At 36.8% G+C, this 20,015-nt stretch overlaps 2 protein-coding genes across 3 annotated transcripts; one reads left to right on the forward strand and one right to left on the reverse strand.

The window, feature by feature from the left end:
• The first annotated feature begins 151 nt into the window (after window positions 1-151).
• On the forward strand, window positions 152-2,140 carry LOC106168192 (uncharacterized). The gene is made up of 3 exons (XM_013547158.2): window positions 152-432; window positions 910-997; window positions 1,168-2,140. The coding sequence occupies exons 1-3, from the start codon at window positions 345-347 to the stop codon at window positions 1,376-1,378; spliced, it is 387 nt and encodes a 128-aa protein (XP_013402612.2). The 5' UTR covers window positions 152-344; the 3' UTR covers window positions 1,379-2,140.
• Window positions 2,141-4,477: 2,337 nt separating this feature from the next.
• LOC106168191 (PR domain zinc finger protein 14) lies at window positions 4,478-19,259 on the reverse strand. Of its 2 annotated transcripts, none has more exons than XM_013547157.2 (10): window positions 18,831-19,259; window positions 17,738-18,063; window positions 11,768-11,890; window positions 10,092-10,252; window positions 9,495-9,762; window positions 9,121-9,250; window positions 8,095-8,221; window positions 6,975-7,085; window positions 5,701-5,854; window positions 4,478-5,194 (listed from the first exon to the last, which is right to left on the reverse strand). In XM_013547157.2, exons 1-10 carry the CDS (start codon window positions 18,896-18,898, stop codon window positions 4,989-4,991), a joined length of 1,674 nt encoding a protein of 557 aa, XP_013402611.1. In that variant the 5' UTR covers window positions 18,899-19,259; the 3' UTR covers window positions 4,478-4,988. The 2 variants fall into 2 exon arrangements, with proteins under 2 accessions (XP_013402611.1, XP_086858057.1); XM_087001931.1 differs by having other exon boundaries at window positions 5,045-5,194; window positions 5,697-5,854.
• Between the last annotated feature and the right edge of the window lie 756 nt (window positions 19,260-20,015).

A 20,015-nucleotide genomic window follows, 5' to 3' on the forward strand; every position in this document is an offset into this window, starting at 1 on the left:
ACAGTTTATGTTTTAGCAACTTTCTTTATGTATTAATTATTTAGAGCATTATTTTGTGTACTAATAACGACCGAACTTTATTCATACATTAAATATCAGGTCAAAGTCAAACAACAGAAACAGTTTCTTTGGAAACAAAAAACATCAGTCCTACAACGTATTGATCTTCATATGGTCAGAAGATGAGTATTCAGTGTGCCCTAATGAGCACCCAAGGTAAACGTCAAAGATATCATATATTGTTTACAACACGATTTGTCATCGCGTAAAAGATTGATTAGTCTTCCCCATATAAGTTGTCTGTTTGCGTGAGTTTGGGCTAAACACAGCGTTTTGCCACAATAATGTCACTCAGTTCCCGAGTGACGGTGTCCTTGCCGGTACCAAGGCAGGCCTCCAGCTACGACCCTGTGGGGTTAAACAGAGGATCAGGTAGGCCGTTATAAACGGATTTATGTTTACATTGTCGGTACAAGTCCGACTTCAGTATTGGAATCTCTGTTCACTGTACAGTGCACGCTCTTTTTTTAAGAATAAGTATAATTATATAAAATTTTATAACTAAGAGAAAATATTATTGAATGACTGTGTAATCGACCAGCTGATTATTTACATCATCCAATAAAACAAATGTTAATCCTGGTCCTTGGCGTGAACAGTAATCACTTAAGTTGAATCTTTATTTTACATAAACCCGACGTATTTTCTATACTATCATTAAAATGTTTCCTTTAGAAAATATAATCAAGCATTATGGGCTATTGGATAGATAACAGTACATTAATGAAGTTTGCAAAAATATATATAATAATAATAATAATAATAAATAAATAAATAAATAAATAAATAGAAAAGAAAACATTTTTTAAATCAGACAATATGTCCAATGTGGGAATTCATGTCTTACAGACGGACAAGCAGTTAAAAAATACTGGCAGCGTCTGAAGAAAGACAGAAATATAAAGACGAAAAAAGACTTCAAACAACAGGATTTAAGGTGAGCTATTCTACAGCATTTCAGTTGTGAGAGAGAGAGAAAGAGTTAGTGAGAGCTTGCATCCATTGTGCATAAAACATTGTCTGTTACGTATTATCACATAACAAATACCTGCTATTGATTATTGCCAGTAATGTACTGAAACAGACTAAGTGACACATTTTTCACAGACGTGCATCAAGTCCTCCGTTTGCTACAGACAGAAACAAAGAGACGGAATGCGCTGTCGCTGAAAGATTGCTTACTAATCCTTTATCTTCGCCGAGTGGCCTCTTCTCTAACACAGCTGAGAGAGAACTTCGTCAGAAGAGAGGAAGCTTCGATGTTTATCCAGAATTTAGATCGGAGCTCGCTACTCAAAACAGGAGTTCAAACAACTGAGTTTAATTTGTCAGCTGGGAAGATAATACAATACCTTCATCTGTATGGTGCCTAACTCCCAAGATCTTTATTGGTTATTGCCATTTGTTTAGCTAATAATAGGCCTATAAGCAAATACTTTGGGAAAACTATTCAAATTGCAAGTCAAGTCGATTTACCCAGGAAACTTGGTTAGTCACGGATTTTGTTGAATGTGATAATGAAATAGAATTATTTCCAACAGTGACACGAATCTCTTTGATTATGCATTAACATGACTACCGATGTCTTCTTTTCCTTTTTTTCTTAATGTATTTTCATTATATGTATGTTGACTTGTAAACCCGGCCTGCAACTGCACTGGAAAGATTATGATAAGTAAAAGCGGTGCGGTGAAACTCTACTGTCTGCCCCTTGCTAAATATGCTTCAATTGATAACTGTGTTATCATGTTATTTTAGGTCTAAACGTTCAACTAGTCACAAGTTATCATTTTTGATAAGTCTTTTGTTTGCAGTAAATAGAGTAAAACAACATAAATTGGCACAATTTTTGGATTTTGATTTATTTATTTTACATGTTAGGCCAGACAAAATGGATATGTTGGATAACGAGGCGATTCTCCGTAAACAGGATCGTTAAACAAAATTTATATTTTAAGATCGATTGGTGTTTTTTATATTATTCTTATTTTAGGTGTTAAATGCGGTGTTTGCGATATTCATGGATTCTATTATGAATTTCTCCTACCAACCAAACTAATAAAACATGATTTCTGTAAAATTCGGCTCAGTGTCTCGCGTTAACCAACTTATCAATTCTTGTTCAGTGATTGTGTTTGTAGAGCTTGCACAGCACAATCCTGGTGACACACTCATTGTGTCAAATCAAGGAGTGTTTTCATCTCCTAAGATGGCTGTTACGGTATCACAAGGACTACTTAGCATCTGAAACAAATAATTTAAAAAAGGCAAAGACTGTCACAGTAATGTGTTTGTTGGCTTCACGAATAACACACATACTAGCACGACACGCGCGCGCACACACCTATCTGAATAACAATTCTGAAACTTTACACATGTACCTTAGCACACAAGTAATGTGTTCAGTTTAAAAAAAATCTGAAAGTACTTATTTTTGTCCTAATTTTTGGCGTTCTTAAAGTGCACCAAAGTGGTAAAATTTATGGAGCCTTGTCTTAATTATATGGATCCTAAATTTAATTGAATTTAGGTACTAAAGCAAGAGCACATACGTTCGCTTCATTGACCGAAACGTTCTTATTATTTTGTCTATTTTTGCACGCACTGATCTCTGCAGACGGGTTTTATTTCATGTAATCATTCGTCCGATTCCTTTCGTGTTATCTGCTGTAAGATCGCATGCATCGTTTGATTACGGCGGCCACTTGCCTCTCGTACTGGTGAATAACATGACACCCCTGATTAACGATCAATCGACCGAGTAACGGAGGATCAATTTAACGTGGAGGATGTTAAACAATAGCACTGCGTCGATGTTAGTCTTGGTGTTGTTGCAGAATGTTAAATTGGTTTGCGTAAAACAAATAAATAAATGAGATCTGAAGTGATCTGAGAGCGTAGAGACCAGTCCATATTCAACGTATTTCCTGGTTGGTAAATGACCGCCCAATGCAGTGTTTTACATATTGTTATTTTTGTGTTTAGACAGCGTAATGTACCAGGTAGCTTTCACATGGGATCTAAGTGAATATCGTCTAGAAAAAGGCACCCGATTCGCTTGAGACAGAGTGGAATTATATAGGGAAATGAATCTGCTATCAATTTATGCTGTTTAATGTGAAATAATTATAAATGGGAAATAATCAAAGAGATAAAACTTCAGTACTTTCTAACCAGTGGAAGGCATTTAGAATATCTCTTTGTACAGAAAAGGTGATGATGTGTTGGTAATTTTTTAATAAAAAAAATTATAAAACCATTAAAATACTGGCAGTGCACATGTGCGGACATTAAAATCAACTAATGTTCTAATTTGCTTTTATCTACTTGAGAAATAAAATCAGCATGGTGGCAATTATCCTATTTTAGGCTGTTAGGATTTCTTTCTTTTTTTTCAAGTGTGTGCGTGTTATATTGGCTTTGGGTGGCTAAAAAGTCTATTGATCAGCTCCATCCCCATAACGCTCTACAGAACTTTCTAAACTAACACGGATGTCCAACGGGTTGCAAACAGTGAGTCGGCCACCAGAGGCGTCAGACCAGGCTGGCATCTTTCCTGTGCTTTAATCAATGCATAGTACTCAGACTATGTCACACCTTCTCTTATTATGTTGGACGAAGTGACAAAAGATTCCTTGGTGGCATTGCTTTTGCCGTAAGTGGCAATCTTTTGCCTTCTCTCGTGTCTAACTCCTCTATCCTTTGCATAAGCGTGGCTAGGCTGAAGTAAATTTCACTGATTAGGGTTGCCCAAAGAGGGTGGAGTACCCCCCCTCCCAACCTCCACTTCACGTGGTTTGCTTATCTCCTTTCTTTTCTTTGGTTGCGTTTTTGCGCACACAGATTTACAAATGTAGCATATTCCTCTGCTAGTTATTATACCAAGTAGTGGTATTTAATGCTGCTACTGCCAACATTTAAATGGAACAGCAATATTATGTTACGGTCAGAAAAGATAACCAAGAGACCAAAGCGTTCCTCTCAAGGGATTTTTTTCTAAATTAATTAAACTGAACAATCAGCAAAAGTGAGTCACGGCAAGATGCAGTCACGTTGCTTGAAAAGTGCTTCAATTCCGCGCCGTTCCACGGTTCTAGGCTCTTATCACGGCCTGTCAACTTTAATCTAATTCAACTTAAGTGGATTATCGGTCTAATCAAGCGACGACTAGTGTCCTATCTGGTACCTATCAATAATTCATCTCGGCCAAACCTCTGTAGGGCAGTGGAATACGCACGTGGTGAGATGTAATTAATAGAATCCTCCGTGTTCCAAGACAACGTGTAAATTATAAATGTGCTTCAAGCGGACAGCTGATTACGGGTTATGTAGAGAAGAACTGTTCTTATGGCATCAAACATGCCATTTGATAGATGAGTACGTTTAATAGTGATGCTTTTTATTGCAACTTGAAAAATAAAGCAGTTTATTCAGCGTTTGTCACTTGATTAATTGAAACTTTACTTATTTTCACTTTTATGACACAGAGAATTATCATTATTGTACTCTCATGATGTTGTCATACATACTGATATATGTAATTGTTTATGTACAGAGCTATATACAATTACTTTTATGTGTGGTGTGCAGTGTACTGATTATCAAAAAATTTCAAAATGACAAGCGAAAGCACGCCTTGTGATAGTTGGTTTGGCACATAATGATACACGTCCTGAGTGACTGGACTTCTCACTTAAAAAGAGTATGATTTGGAATGTAAAAAAGAGTGGCAAAGTATAATGTAATAATGAAAAAGCATCTTTCAAGTAGAGAAATTGTGCAGTGACAAATCAGGTCTTTTTTATAGTCTGTGTAAAATAGCAAAAGGCATTTTGCTATAACTCATAGAAGCACTGTTTTGTCGCAGACGAACGCTAGGTGAGCAAGTTCACTCATGATGGAAAGATATACAGTCCGCACTCATGAGTCTAAGAAACGACGTCGATGTCGTCTGGACTCGACGCAGTAAAGGCTGCTCTACTGCGCACGTGCACTTCCAAAGAGTCGTCTGAATCAAAACTTTTGTTCCGCCTCTCTGGATCAGCGCCATCTGGTGGAGTCCATTTTTGAAACAATGGGATTGAGAAACCGTCGCCACACCCTTTCGGTGTTGAACCACGTGAAGTGGATTCACCTGAAATTGAGAATCGAAACAGTTTGAATAAGTTACAATTTATTTTATTTAGAAATATACTTTGTGAACCGAATAAAATGTTTTTTCATGCTTATTTGATTTTTTAATGTTCTGTGAATTATTTAATTATTGACAAATTCGCCCATTTGATAGATGCACACATATTGTTTTGGCATATTGGCGTTTTTGGCATTTTGGTGAAAATAATCACGCATCTTTGAATAATTGTATATTATAGTATACTCATTTCAACATAAGGATTAGAATGAGAGAAAAAAAATTGGGGTCAAAATACGCTGCAAAATTGAATTTCAAAACTTTTCAAAACGAGATAAAATTTACATTTTAAAAATATTTATAAAACGTTTTAACCTATCTAAAATAATCTGAAGTATAGAATATAAAAATGTAATGATTATTGTAGTACCCGCCATAATAATCTTAGGAGCTCCGAAAGTGTAGGATTCCAAACCAACTTCTAGAGCACCGAAAGGGTACTTACTCACCAGGGTGGACGTTCATGTGGAACTTGAGCTCATACGCTTGCGAAAATGTCTTCCCACATACTGGGCATGAACACGGTTTCTCCTTGGCGTGAGTTCTGCGAACGTGACTGTCATGGGCTGCGTGAGAGGCGAACGCCTTGCCACAATGTTTACACTAAAATGAGAGCATTTCCTCTTAAAATTACCATACGAAACCTTCAGATTTACTTTGACGTGTGATCTGTATAATGGTCTGTTTGCGCTACGTGAGGAACGTTCTCGTAATTAGCGGAATTAAATTCATCTTTCAAGGGGTTACGGTGTAATACTCAACTTAAATAATGTTGGCTAAATGATAAATATGTAACAGAAGTTCATACAGAAATTTTCAAAACTCCAAGGTAAAAAAGAACGACAACATCCCCGAATACGTACAAATGGCAGCATAAATGAGGTGATAAAGAACATAATGCTCTGCCTTTCACCGTGAGAGGAGTTACCATAGAGTATTACCAAAGTATAATGGTATAATTATAAGGAACAACAGTTATCAAAGCCAGTCTGAAATGCCTCACATGTTGATTTTCCGTTGTCTAAGTTCGAGTTATGGCAGTGTACACAGCTCGAGCATTGATACTTAAACATGAAAACATGTTCATAACTCGGGGCACTAACGTGACGCAACAACTCGCATAAGAGCATACAAAACGACTATAATTGGAGAGAGATCGATGCATTTCTACATTGTTTCGACAAACTTAATAACCTCTTGATACATGTACGTGTATCCCGTACGTGTGATATAGGAATGGCAGAGCTCAAGAAGCTTAAGAATAAATATTCATCGATACATTATTTGCATATTTTCATATTTTCATAAAAATAATGTTGAGATATACTTATTTATTAGTTTTCATTGTATATTTGAAAGACTGTGAACATATTTTAAGTGAGCTTGCCCTATCGGTACTTGACTCGATGGGTTCGACGCATTCTTTTTTATTGTCGAGACCTACGTTATATGTTATGTATGATGATATATACAGATTCACCCAAATCCAAGTAAAATATCTGACAAGTAGCTTTTACAAATAAAGGTCAATTTAAAATACTAACGGAAAAACACGAGTACTCTATCACTCCTTTCGGCTGGCGGGCATTAATTATAATATATTATATAGTATACTATAACAGGAAAAGGACTTTCCAGACACTTTTCAAAAACAAGAGACATTCCATGAAAAGATCAAATATTGTTATTGGTGAAAACTGGTCTTTTATACATTCCTGCTTACCTTGAATGGTTTCTCCCCCGAGTGCTGTCTTATATGGGTCCGTAAAATACTGGAGGCAGTGAAAGCTTTGTTGCAATACACACATTTATACGGACGCTCTCCGCTGTGTACCTGGCGAGATAAAAAACCACAAATTTACAACATGAACCATTACAGCTGATCAAGCAGAGCAGACTGCGAAGAACTCCCATGTTCAAAATTGTTCTAGAATATCAATAAAATTTTCACATTTTACAGCTTATCAAAACGTAAAACGTATATCTGAAAAAAAATATAAATACAAAATAATTATAAGTGAAGACGTATAAAGAGAATCAAAGACAATCCCAAATTTTGATTAGAATTGAAATTAAGACGATAAGTCGTGTCATGACTCCTGCATTAATAAGTAATTAGCTTACGCTACACCAGATTTTATACCGTAATCGTTTTTTACCGTGTGTTTGATGTCAAGTCTAATATCACATCAACAAAGCGGTATTTAAAGGCATCAAACCAAATGTTTCGGGAATCCGGGGGTCAAAGCGAGTCAAAATAAACGTGGATACAAATTAGTTTCATCTCCTTGGAGACCTGTTTCGTTTTAGCGACTTTCTTTTTAACGACTAGAAACTGAAAACAATTCATTGTCTAATACCGATTGAGCTCTGAACTTCTACCCTGGAGACAGAGACTGATGGAAAGTTATATATTTTTACAGGTGAATTTGATCAAAAAGATTGCAAAGCCGCAAAGTCAGGTGGAATCCTATGGGTATTGTGCCTTCACAGGCAAGCTGTTCACTTCCAATTAGTGTACATGGCACGCATAGTGTAGCAGAACAAAAACATTAATGAGATACAACAGTTTCAAGGGGATATACCAGCTCTCAATCTTATCAAATTATCAAAATTAACCAACATTTTATGCCAGGAAAGCAATCACTGCATGTGGCACGGGATTTTATGATTATTATTTAGCAAGAATTGTCTGATTTTTTTCATTGCACAGAATCTGCGGTTATTAGTATAAGAAAGAATGGAACGTTGACAAATAATGATTGTAATGCTTTATAGTGTGGATAATTAGGTTAAAACAAATTGAGGTACCACTTATTTCAGCGAAGAAAATATGTTCTTACCCTCATGTGCTTGTTCAGACTGGAGGACTGACTAAAGCTCTTGCCGCATACGGTACACTTGTGTGGACGATGCTTTTCATGTACGTGTAAAATGTGAATGCGTAGACGATCCCGTTTTTCAAATGACCTACAAAATTATGTGACAACAATATTGTAACATTGAAATTCTAATAACGTAATTTTTTCAGATTCATTTTCCATCGTTCATTAATAAACAACTATTCTAGAATCACGCCTTGACATTACGCCAATATAAACAAAATTTATTTGGATTATATGTGTTGCTAATAGTAAAAATGGTTCTTTAAAATGTCCGTCTAGCCACTTAACCAGAGTCCAGTCTGAATGCTACTTAACAGCAACAGCAGATCCTAATGAAATAAAGACCATCTTCAAAGAATTATTTTCAGATCTTAAATGCGTTACAGTTCAGACCCAGTTCCCTGGGGCCAGTTTTCCCAGCCTGGCCATTAGTACCATTCCGGGACCTTAACGGCCTCGGGGCGTTGACGTCGACGGGAATAAGTATTGCCAACGTTAGACATATACAAAACCGAAGGTGAAAAGTACCATTCAAATTAGTTCTAATTTCATTTGGACTGCAAAAATATCGGCCTTTCACGGTCATGGCTAATGTAGATAAAAACCAATAGATAATCGACGTGATTTTAGTCCGATAATCTATCTGGGTTGTTCCAATGATAATATTGCCAAAAATAACATAATTTTGCGTCAGAAATGTAAAATCATAAGCACCATAGAACCCATTCCAATAGCTGCCTAAGTGCAGAATTTAGTTATGTTCCTGTGGAGAATAATACATCAAGCAGTCTTGAAAAAAGAAGAAGAAAAAAACGGTTCCTTCAAAAATATTTCCACATAAAACTTGGCATTTAACTTGATTTGTGCTCTGTTGCAAAGTAACATTCTATTGACTAACATTACGGCTATCAAGTCCCTGATGCATTTGAAATGCATAATGAATTAGTTCAGTCTGTTTCATATATTGATATAAGTATACTTTACCTGTTGCATAGATTACAAGGGAACTTTCTGTCTCCCATATCAACACATCGTGTATATTTGAGATGCTTGTCCCTGTAATACTTGTAAGCAAACACTTTTCCGCATCGTTCACAAGTGTAACCCTCGCAATCTTAAACAGAAAGAAAAATATTTTACCATTAAAGCGTAGTCTCCCGATAAAATTATGATTTCTGCGATAAGAATTAAATAAAGAAAAAAGAAAAAGAAAAAAACAAATTGAAATATCTAGCAACAATGAAAAAAATTGACAGCAAGTTGAATAAGCTTTTATACATTGCACTACATTCTTTCGATGGCACAAAAATCCTTCATAAAAAGTTATATTTTCTCTTAAAAATAGCCAAAAGACATACTTTCTAATTCTTCGCTGTGAGTCCCGTCGGCCATTTCTTTCAGAGCGACTGGTATCCCCATGAACTGCAAATAGCAGTCCCCGTACCAGACAAGCAGCTCAGTGCCTTGTGGGATGTCCTTACAAGCCTCATAAAATATCTCCTTATCATTTTGAATGGCAATAAGGTTCTGTTCTTGTGCATAGCGGGCACAATTCACATACGCCATCCAATTCCCCGCGCTGCCTCGACCATCTACGAAGTAGTTCAGTTTTCCTTCTTGAAAAATCTGGGAAAACATGAGACAAATTGAAAATGGAAATTACTCATTTTGAACAGCTGATCAAAAATAATATTACAAGCATGTTTTTTAAATTTTTTTTTACATATGAATGCACGATACTGTCATCTATAACTTTTTTGAATAACATGTGTTTGGGGCAAAATGCGTTTATTCTGTGAACAACTAGAATTCAGCTGACGAAATTTTGCGTTCGCCGGGTGTCAACACGTCATGGCAGTGATTCCGACCGACGTTAAGGCATAGGTAATTTACTTCATTTTCGTCCCTTGACGTTGTCCCGAGCTGTAGGATAATTATCTTAAAAGAGAATGTACCTCCCACATAAAGCTGTTATCGTCATGAGACTTAATTTCACTGGTGTTGACGATTTTTCCTTGAAATGGCCCATAGCGGGTTCCCTTGGCAATGACTGTCTTTTGGCAGAACACGCCATAGTGCACCGTTCCCGCGAAACTGGTTTGAAATATGGCAATGCCTGTAAATGAAAATACATTTATAAAATTATTCACAGTGTTTCTATAATTTTCTTGTGATAATCTTTATGATCTACACTTTCATTAAATGAATGAGTCGATACCAAAAAAAAGTTATCTTTAATAATTTACTTTTCATGAATTGGTATAAACCCTTATATTGCATAAATAATATTCTGTCTAGATTTTTTGACGTAAATTTATTGTTTCTTCTGTAAGGTGAAGGTGGCAATTATGATTCTTGCAAAACGTTGAACACGCCAGCTGTACCCCTGTATATTGTTTACACAATACATCGAATTTATAGTAATGATCAATCATTTAATTTGCAGAAATTTATAACATGACTATAGGCAGTAAAGTAAAACAAATGCAATACCAGCGCGGCTGACAATTTTCGAGGCAATCTTATTATAAATTAATCTTATAATCTCGCCTTGTTAAGACCTGTCAGAGCCTGTCAAGTGACAACCTCTCAACCGCGACGAAAACCGAGTGAGCAGCGTAATGTCATCTATTTCCTTAATGACATTTACTTTTTCGCGTTATAATAAGATAGACACGCGCTATTTTTGTCAAGTTACAGTGGTTTGGAAAGGGACTCTTCTGTCGTCATCGATACCTTGAGCAAAATCAAAACAAGTACTATTCTGGTAAATTTCTTTTGTATTGCAGTGTGTATATATTTAAAAAAAGTATTCTTCCACTCTTTCAATCGAAATGGATATTTGTCTGCTATAACTATTATCATTAGGACGGATACATAAAAGGAAGTTGCGGTATACATGCATATGTGAAAATTTGATGTAAGCTTCTAAATAGTATAAGAATATGTATACAGCCACTGAATTAGCTAAAAGCATTATACAGATGTTGTATGAAAAGACATTAAAGACGACAAAAAGTTGATTTCACTTTGAATTAAAGGAATTACAATTTTTCCATTTTTCTTATAGCTGTCTGTTTAATGATGATGGACCTCTTTTTCAGCGACTAAACACTAAAGCGTTAAAAAAAACCCGTCAATATTATTCATTCGCTTTTATAATTTTTTACATTTAATTGCTTCATGTCTTAAGTTTGCTGTCAGTACCTCTCCTTTATGCAAGGCGAATTATTGTCATGTAAAAACAGAGGGCCGTACATCCTTATTAACGTATTCGAAAACCATCTGTAATTCCCATTAAACTTTTTTCATGCTGTCATAGTTTGCGATAACTTCACATTTTATTAAGAAACAAGCAGGGGCAAACAGTGTACAAATGTACATGTTTCTAAAATAGAATGTGCTGAAAAACGATTCTTTTAAAACCACCATTGCTTTGCTGTTACCTAAACACCTATATTGTCAAGTAAGTTGTATACCACTAGCAGACTTTTAACAAGTTCCTCCGTAAAATTCGTTGAACCATGCAACGAGTTGTTCAATTAGTCTTTAATTTCAGAATTAGTCCACGGGAGCGACCCACGGGGTTAGGGGTACGTCTTATTTTAGCTTTGTAGGAAGTCATGCGTACCGTCAGGTAGATCAAGCGTGCTCGGATCTATGGGGCTGCTTATCGACGGCGATTTCAGCGCCGTGGTACCATATCCTTGTCCACTCTGCGACGTCTGACCAGCGGACAAAATGCGGTCAATACCTGAAATAAAACAGAATAGAAAATGATTCTGGTTAAAAGAGGCGAGAAAAAAATAATAGGAAGCATAAACAGAATTCCACCAATTGCCGCTAATTGGCGGAGAATAATTAATTATGAATACGGATGTCGATTTTAGATCAAGAAGTCAGGACTGAAAAGAATGACTTTTTACTTTGCCACTGTATTAGTGGACAAAAGTCTTCACAGTCATTTGAGAAAAAATGCTTAATTAGAAAGGACCGATACGTATTTCAATATTGGGATATTAATCCAGTCTCTAAAAGGAATGTTTAGATAATGCACTTTGTTCTCTTGTCTTCATTCTGTTTATTAATTTACATGAAATGAAATTTGACGATACTCTATCGTGTACTCCCAAATACTAGTATATAACACGCTCTTTCTTTTGCCGATTTTTAAAAATAATTATTTTCATTTATTTTATTTTATTTTTTGCACATTCAATGCACATGTATCAAGCCCGAAACACAGCCGCAGAGAAATGCATTCATTAAGTAGGTTTTTCGTGGGAAAAACGAACCAGGCCTCCGCCACAACATAATGATTTCCTATTTCATTTATAGCGGAGGTCCCACTTCGAGCCAGAACATCATGAAAGTCACAAAACAAAAATTAATAAAGTTAAATTTCCAGACAAATCGAACTTCGTTTTGATGGCAATATCGAAACAATAACAAAGGATTAGCAATGCCGAAACATAGCTGCTTCATGCTACCAAGTCAGTGTGAAAAGGCCGTGACCGAAAACGATTTTGGATACACTTATAGCATAATAACAGGTATGCTGTCAATAGCGGTAGCTTAAAGTCTCTCTTTGTCAATACAGAAACGGTGTATTCTAATTCAATCAAACATACATAAATGATGTCGATTTTTCTCTGTGCTTGTATGGATTCACTTTGTTTGCATAGATTTAAACCCACTATCAAATATTTATCAAAATAGAGTCCTTTGTGCCTGTTTCTTTCGGTTCCCGATAATTAATCGTCTAATTTATGCTTCTAATTAATTACGAAGTTCTTCTGGAGTCCAAGGAAAACAGCCTAGCCGTGCTTAAAACGCCACTATGCAGAGCACTGTTCGTGGATACCTAATTTGACGTAACGGGAAGGTTTTAATCTGATTGCTATATGTTAAGGTATTCATTTCTAGATTGATCTCTACTGGTCATTATGGATAGCATAAATACTGGAACACAGGACGATAACACTGATTGTATAACAGGGTGTGTAAACCCTGGGAGGGGTAATTTGGTACACTTGGAAGATACTGAAAATGACCAAGGGCTGACCAGTAGTTTTAGACGTCTTCAGCCGCCATGGATGTCAAAGAGTTTTAGTGCCGCAAGAGATTTGACAAAACAACGCGAGTTTGTTCAGCAAAACGGACATCTTCGACTCTGCATAATGAATTCGTGCATTAATGGTTGATTTTAGAACTATTTAAAATGCTTATTATTAATGGTTTTACAGAAAATACTTATGTAACTAATGAAAATAAAAATAAAAATGAGATAGTGGGTGATTAGGAATATATGTATTGTTTGGATTGAACACTGTATATTTTAATCAGAAGTAACAGTTTAGTTAATTGCCACATACGGAGGGAGAATCTTAACGATGATATCCACAACATGCCTATAACCTCAGTTAAGGTGATAAAGCATTCTGATTGATGCGCATTGCTTCTTCGTTTGCGGGATGCCTTTACATTTTCCCTTTGTTTTCTATCTAAATATCTAATACCTGATGAAGTAGGGATTGAATTCTTAAGGACTTGGTAATATCGATTTAATTGACTTAATGCCTCACTGCAAGTTCTGTTACGGAGAAGACTTGATCGATTCACCTTTCTTCTTTTGTTACAACACTCCGATGTGTTCCTCCGCCAACGGTAAAGTAGACATTCAATAGCGGTTAATCGGACAATTAAAGAATAAAAAGGAAACAGTTACAATTCAATGAGCAGGTGTAAAATAATTCTTCTGTTTGCTCTAATGACATGGCTCTACAAATAAAAATATTATTTAACTCAACGGAAAATCGATGTTCGGTGCTGTTGAGGGGTGTTTATAGAGCGCATAGCGTATAGACCCAGAGAAAAGAACAGTAATTGAAAATTATTGGCATTGTATAGTTAGAAGCGATCTCATTGACTCGACTCCCTACGTTCTCGCATTTGCGTGCTTCTTATCCGCTCAGGTAGTATTTTTAGGGATGGTTAACTTTTAATTAATTAGTCCGCTCATCTGGCCAGCTATAGGATCAATAAGTCGCAATCTTTAAGTTTCTGATTTAGCAGACGCTGCTGACAGGCGAGAAAGAAATCATGAAGATAGTCATCGTCTCTCAATTGGGAATGACCATACGAACAGCGTCCCCAGTGCTCATCTCAACGAGGGGAAAATGACCGCCATCACTAATGTTCGTTATGAGGCCGATAACTGTACCTTTCTTAGGCATGCCGGGTTCGATTTTTTCTTCCCTTTTTTTCACACGTTTGATGAAGAGACACGAACATACCCAATCATTTATGAAAATACATTTAGATATATTTACTATGACTTTTCCTCCCCACCAAAGTGACGTGTTTTTTCTTGTGGTTGACCCGACAATTACGAACTTTCCGGTTTTTTCATCCGATGCATGGTATCGGGTCGTTGCACCAACAACAAAGAAATTGCTCTTTTAGTAAGGTCAACATTTCATTGACGGCAAAATCGCTGGAGACACAGAATGCTCAGCATAATGAACCGTTTTATTTCCTTTTGAATACCTGCAAAACACGACGATAATTAACTGTTACTGTACCATTATATTGCCGTCCCCCTAACTCGCTCTGCTGGCCCAAAGGAACCTGTCGTATTCAAGCAAACCAGTGGAGTCACCGTATAGAATAACTTTAAGTACACTTTACATTCTATACCGACGTAACTTCAAAGGGTTTGATTCGTACTATTCCAAAATTACAGATCCACGTATGTTATCTTAGGTAACAAAAGCCAGTCAATTGTTTGTTTTTGTTGGAGGACTTATTCTCTCAACAATAATTCCTGCTCTCTAGTGAGACTAAATAAGCTCTTCTCTAAGAATGGGATGTTTGTCCTTGTAAGCATTTAAATGGGCTTAATTGTACCGCCTTTCCTTAAAATCTGGAATTGAAAAATTGTCATCGTAATAGGTATTTTCTTATTTTGTCTGACAACCACTAAATACCCTCGGTGAATTTAACTTGCAACTATTTCAATAATTCTATGGAAAACTTCGAGTAACAAAACCGTCCGCACCAAGCTGAAATATCGCAGACAGTAACCAAACCTAACACAGAACCTGTATCAGCTCGGTTAGAAACTAAATTGTGCATCATAGGCCACGAGGTTCTTGGGTGCGGTTGTTATTATTTGTTTTAAGGACAAATAATTTATTGTGAGAATAAAGTAACTTTTCTTCGATCAGCAGCTAAAATTGAAATCGTTCATCTTCAATATTTCGATGTCTGTCTAGAATATCTTTATCAGGGAATGAGACTTTACAGGTGAATAATTTTTGTGTTTTTATGACGAATATTTGATATTCCAACTTCATCTACACAGGAGCCACCACTTAAATCTTAGTATTAAAATCATTCCACCTTCTTTGCTTTTGCATTGCATAGGTAGACATTTCCATTTTTTCCCCAAGTTTGATAAGGGCCTTTCTTCAATTTTAATTCATTCTATAAATGATGCACTCCGTGTCTCTCATTTTAAAGTGCTATCCTACCGTGTTGCGGATATGAGATAATAGTTTATATAAATCCCCTCCGAGTTAGACAAGGGCTAAGGGAGATCCACAGGAAGTGAGAGGAAATGGGAAATATCCCAATTCCTTCTTCGTGTGCTATTCTGGAACTCCTCTTGAATCGCTCCGAGAAAAGGAGCGAAAAAAAAGGCAAAAGGTGATTTTTAAGAAGATCGCACTTGTACAAAAGACAGCTGATGCAGCTGACAAAGTGCCCCGTGAAGCGTGCACTCTCGAAGGAGAGGGATTCTCGGAGGAGCTGCCCTTACTAAGGTAAACCCATTTCCGCCCAGAGCGTAAAAAGATCCACTGAAATCTCGGGCTGATTGTCCATTCACGGGGCATTTAGCTCAGCACTGTTTGACAATTTGTGATGCATGAAATGTCATTGATGTGAACCTGAATGTACCATGTTTTATCATCCTACTGTTCTAAGTAAGTTTAGATAGCATTAGAAAGTGATAAACGAGTCCTTACAAAGGCGAAAGAAATGTATCTAGTCCGTTGTGTAAATGTCGCTTTGACGCAACCACTTTCTTTATGTGTTTGCAATGAGATATAGCCACTCAATGCCAAAACAAAGATTCGCTTGTGAACGTGAATACAGTCAACTGGGTCTTCCTTTACACTGAAAGATGTTTTTCTTTTTTTAGCTCCTGGTTTCAGACTCCACAGGTCCCCGGAGAAACCCGCTCGCGTCTGCGGTCGGACACTTTTTGTGGCCGTCTCTTCTCGGCTCTTCAGCGTCTAAGGACGTAGGTGCGCGTAGCTCTAAATTTAAACGCGTATGAAAGCAGTTTCTGGCTAATTGCTTCTCAGGTGGGCTTTCTGAACAAGCTTCTGAGCGGCTAATTACAATATAGGCGGTCCTAAGGGAAGCATGAGTAAACTCTAGATACTTAATAGCGACAGAAGGGCTACTGTCATTCACTCGCCCAAGAGCTATGATGATTTTTTCCATTTCTTTTTACTGCAAAATGGAAATGATCTTTAAACAACCCTGTAAGCACACCATCAAATGAAAGACACTGGAAAGTATCTATGAGAAAGTTTTTCCTTGAGAACTTTGAACAAGGCGCTTTTTGCGCATTGAAAAATAAAGAGAAGAAAGCTCCATCCATTCTCTAACCTTTGAGATCTAACTAAGAACGCTACGCCTACTTATGTTAATTAAGCTAGTACCCTCTTGTGGCCAAACAGAACGTTCTCTGGTGGCCAAAATATCGTCGAAACAAAGACACAAATTGCCGTCTCAGCAGAGAATTTCTTGGGTAATCTGCTGGCCCACATGTGCGGCGGTCCGTACTCTATGAATTGTTAAACGGTATCTGATCAGAAACCAAGCCAACTTGGAAACTGTTCAAAATTCAGATGAACCAGATATTGCAGGTTTTCTGGAGAGTTGTTTGTTTGTATACAGTTTGTGCATGGAACGGATTTACCATGTTGTTGCCCTTGAAAATGTTTTGTAAATACATCACGCCAAAATTTGATTTCCAGTAAATATGAAAATACTTTTTTTTTTTATCTTAGTATGATTTAAATTAAATAGTTTGGTAGAATTTGTTTTTGTCTTCCTGTGATATTTTACTTGAATTATTCGCTTGAAATCAATAGATCGTGTACCAGTTCATATATAAATTCGTCGATTTCTGGAGTGTCATAAAAACGTTGTCTTTACCTCACCAAAGCGATGCATTATCATATTTTATTTGTCCGTACTCTAAATGTTGAACGTCAATTAATACATGTATATTAATTAAATATCTTGTTTACAGAAACGACACGTACAGTTTCAAACTCAATCACTCAACAACATATTTCCACTGGCCTAATCGTTGTAACACACCGCATCTAAGAAAATCAAAATTGTAAACCAATTAAAAACTGACTGGTGCTACAAAAAACGAAGACAAATTCAGGAATCTATCACTTTCAATCACACCACCAAGCAAACAGATAACGAAGCCGTTTTATAATAAAACAATATTAAGTTTTAAACAGAATCTATCTCAATATCGAATTTAATTCACTATAAAGACTCCTACCGTGACTTATATCTGATATCCGCAAGCCGGAGAGGGCGTGTCCGGGAAGGTGGTCGTTTATCTTGTTGCGAGCATAACCGTACAAAATCATGTCCAAGTCTTCTTGGGAAAACATTGCCCCGCCAAACGGAGCTGGATTGGACAGCGGGAACCGTGGCTCGTGCAACCCCTGGGGTATGGCCGGTAGCGGGTAGGGGGCTGCGGGTGTCGTTGGGGGATGGCCGGCCATGGCGAGGCCCGGGGGAGAGGTGATTGGGGAACTCAGGCTCATAGCTGGTGGCGGCATGAGAGGGGTGGGGAAGCGGAACCGATCCAATCCTACCGGGCTGAAATGAAATAACAATTTAAAAGAATAGAAGAATATAAGTTTTATAGGTGTAAGTGATTTTACGTCTTTAATTTTTTCTGCAAAAATTAAGAGTTGAATACACTGAACCATTTAAACAAATTTCTAGTCGGACAACTGCAAACATTAGTTTGATGCAGTGCAATGTTTGTCTGTGTGTACATAATTCGTGGATATAATTATTTTGAAATATTCTTATTCTTATTTATATACTATATCTCCGTTTTCTTATCCATGCGTCATCTTAAATTTCGTTGTTCTGATATCAGATAAAATATTATAACGACTTTTAATGTAATATATATCCCAAAACGGAAGAAACTATATTTCACTTATAATAGATTAGATATCTAATACAAATTACAAAGCGCATAAAAGAAGCGTCATTCAATATACATTTCGTAACTTAATCTACAAAGAAACACGATTCTGAACAATTTGTAGGAAAGAAGTATTAGAAGCATTAGTAATGCAATATTTATCTTTTAATCAAAGAATTTCCATCTATGCTGCAAAGTTATAGACACTGTACATTAGACCAACAAACGGCATGGAAACAATCGCGCTTTCAAAAATGACTTCTCGCTAAAATTTTAAAAAAAAGTTAATTTTGGTTGTTATTCTCATCTGCGACCTTAACCATCATCAGTTATTTTTCATTTCAAATTAATATCAACTTTTACAAGTAATGAGAAATACTGTAATTACGTGACAAGCAAAATGCTGATTACTTTAAACACGCCTTACCTTGAAAAGGCAGGAATTAAGCCCGGTGGAAAAGGAGATGGAAAGTGGAACGGCCGCGGATTGTCCATGATACCAATAGAGCGCACGTGCGGTCAAGCCCTCCAACAGCTCAGAACGTGCTTTGAGACGCGAGGACGCAGGTCAAACATCAAATAAGGGCACGTGCCGAAAGCATCCCATCAAATGCCTACCTGACACTAAATTACCAATAATATACTCTAATTACAGTCCGAGCATCGAGTCTGCCTTTACTTCATTTGTTTTGCCGACAAAGTGCGCATGCCTCAGTCCGACTTCTGCCTCCTGATTCGTTCAGTGTTTGTTTACGTGTGCAATGTATTGGAATGGGCGATATAATGTAGCAAAATTCTCCACGAGGTGTGGCCAATGCGGTTTTTGGACTCGGGCTCAGACAGTTGGATTCAAACTGAACGACATCCAAGTAGATCATCATTGAAGTGCGTGAATAATGAAGATTAAGTCTTCGGTTGACGCTAACGCTATGTACCTAAATTTTCTCTGACTAAAGCTGTTAATCAAAGAAAAAAAACGCCTTAAATTTTAATCCATAGATATCCAAGAATAAGTTTTGATCTCTGAACATGACATTTGGTGGAGAGACGGAATAAGATTTAAGAAAGGACAGGGAAATGCGAGAACCATGAGGGCCAATCGGTATCCCACGTTTGGAGATGTGCAATCGGCATAAGTCCACCAACTCATTGATCTTTTGTTGGCAATAAATTCCATAAACCATTCCTAACATACAGTAGATTATAAAGAAGAGAAATTATGTGGGTCGATTTCGGCGGCCTTAACAAAATATTTTCATAAATGTCCTGTTTGATCGGTATGCGAACAAAGCGAATTTACAGTGAGAAACAGTTTACTTGATAAATATATCATCTTCATAGTACTCTTTGTGGGAGTGAAATAGCACATAGAATAAACATGGACAATCGGCGATGTAGAAGTGAATTACCTATTTGGATACAACAGATAAAGAACAGGCACTGAAGACATTGTTTCGAAGAGAAAATGTCTTAACGTACGGTATTGTACATAGAACTTGGAGATCAGTAAAGTCGTGAGTAACTACGATTCGCTGATACTAGGCCTCATGCACAGTGAAGCAAACCGCGCCTGAAGTATTTTGATTGTGAATTTAAGAAGACGTCTCAACTT

The sequence above is a fragment of the Lingula anatina genome, chromosome 1 (genome assembly GCF_051362555.1).
Source record: "Lingula anatina isolate TDL-2025a chromosome 1, LinAna3.0, whole genome shotgun sequence".
NCBI lineage: Eukaryota > Metazoa > Brachiopoda > Lingulata > Lingulida > Lingulidae > Lingula > Lingula anatina.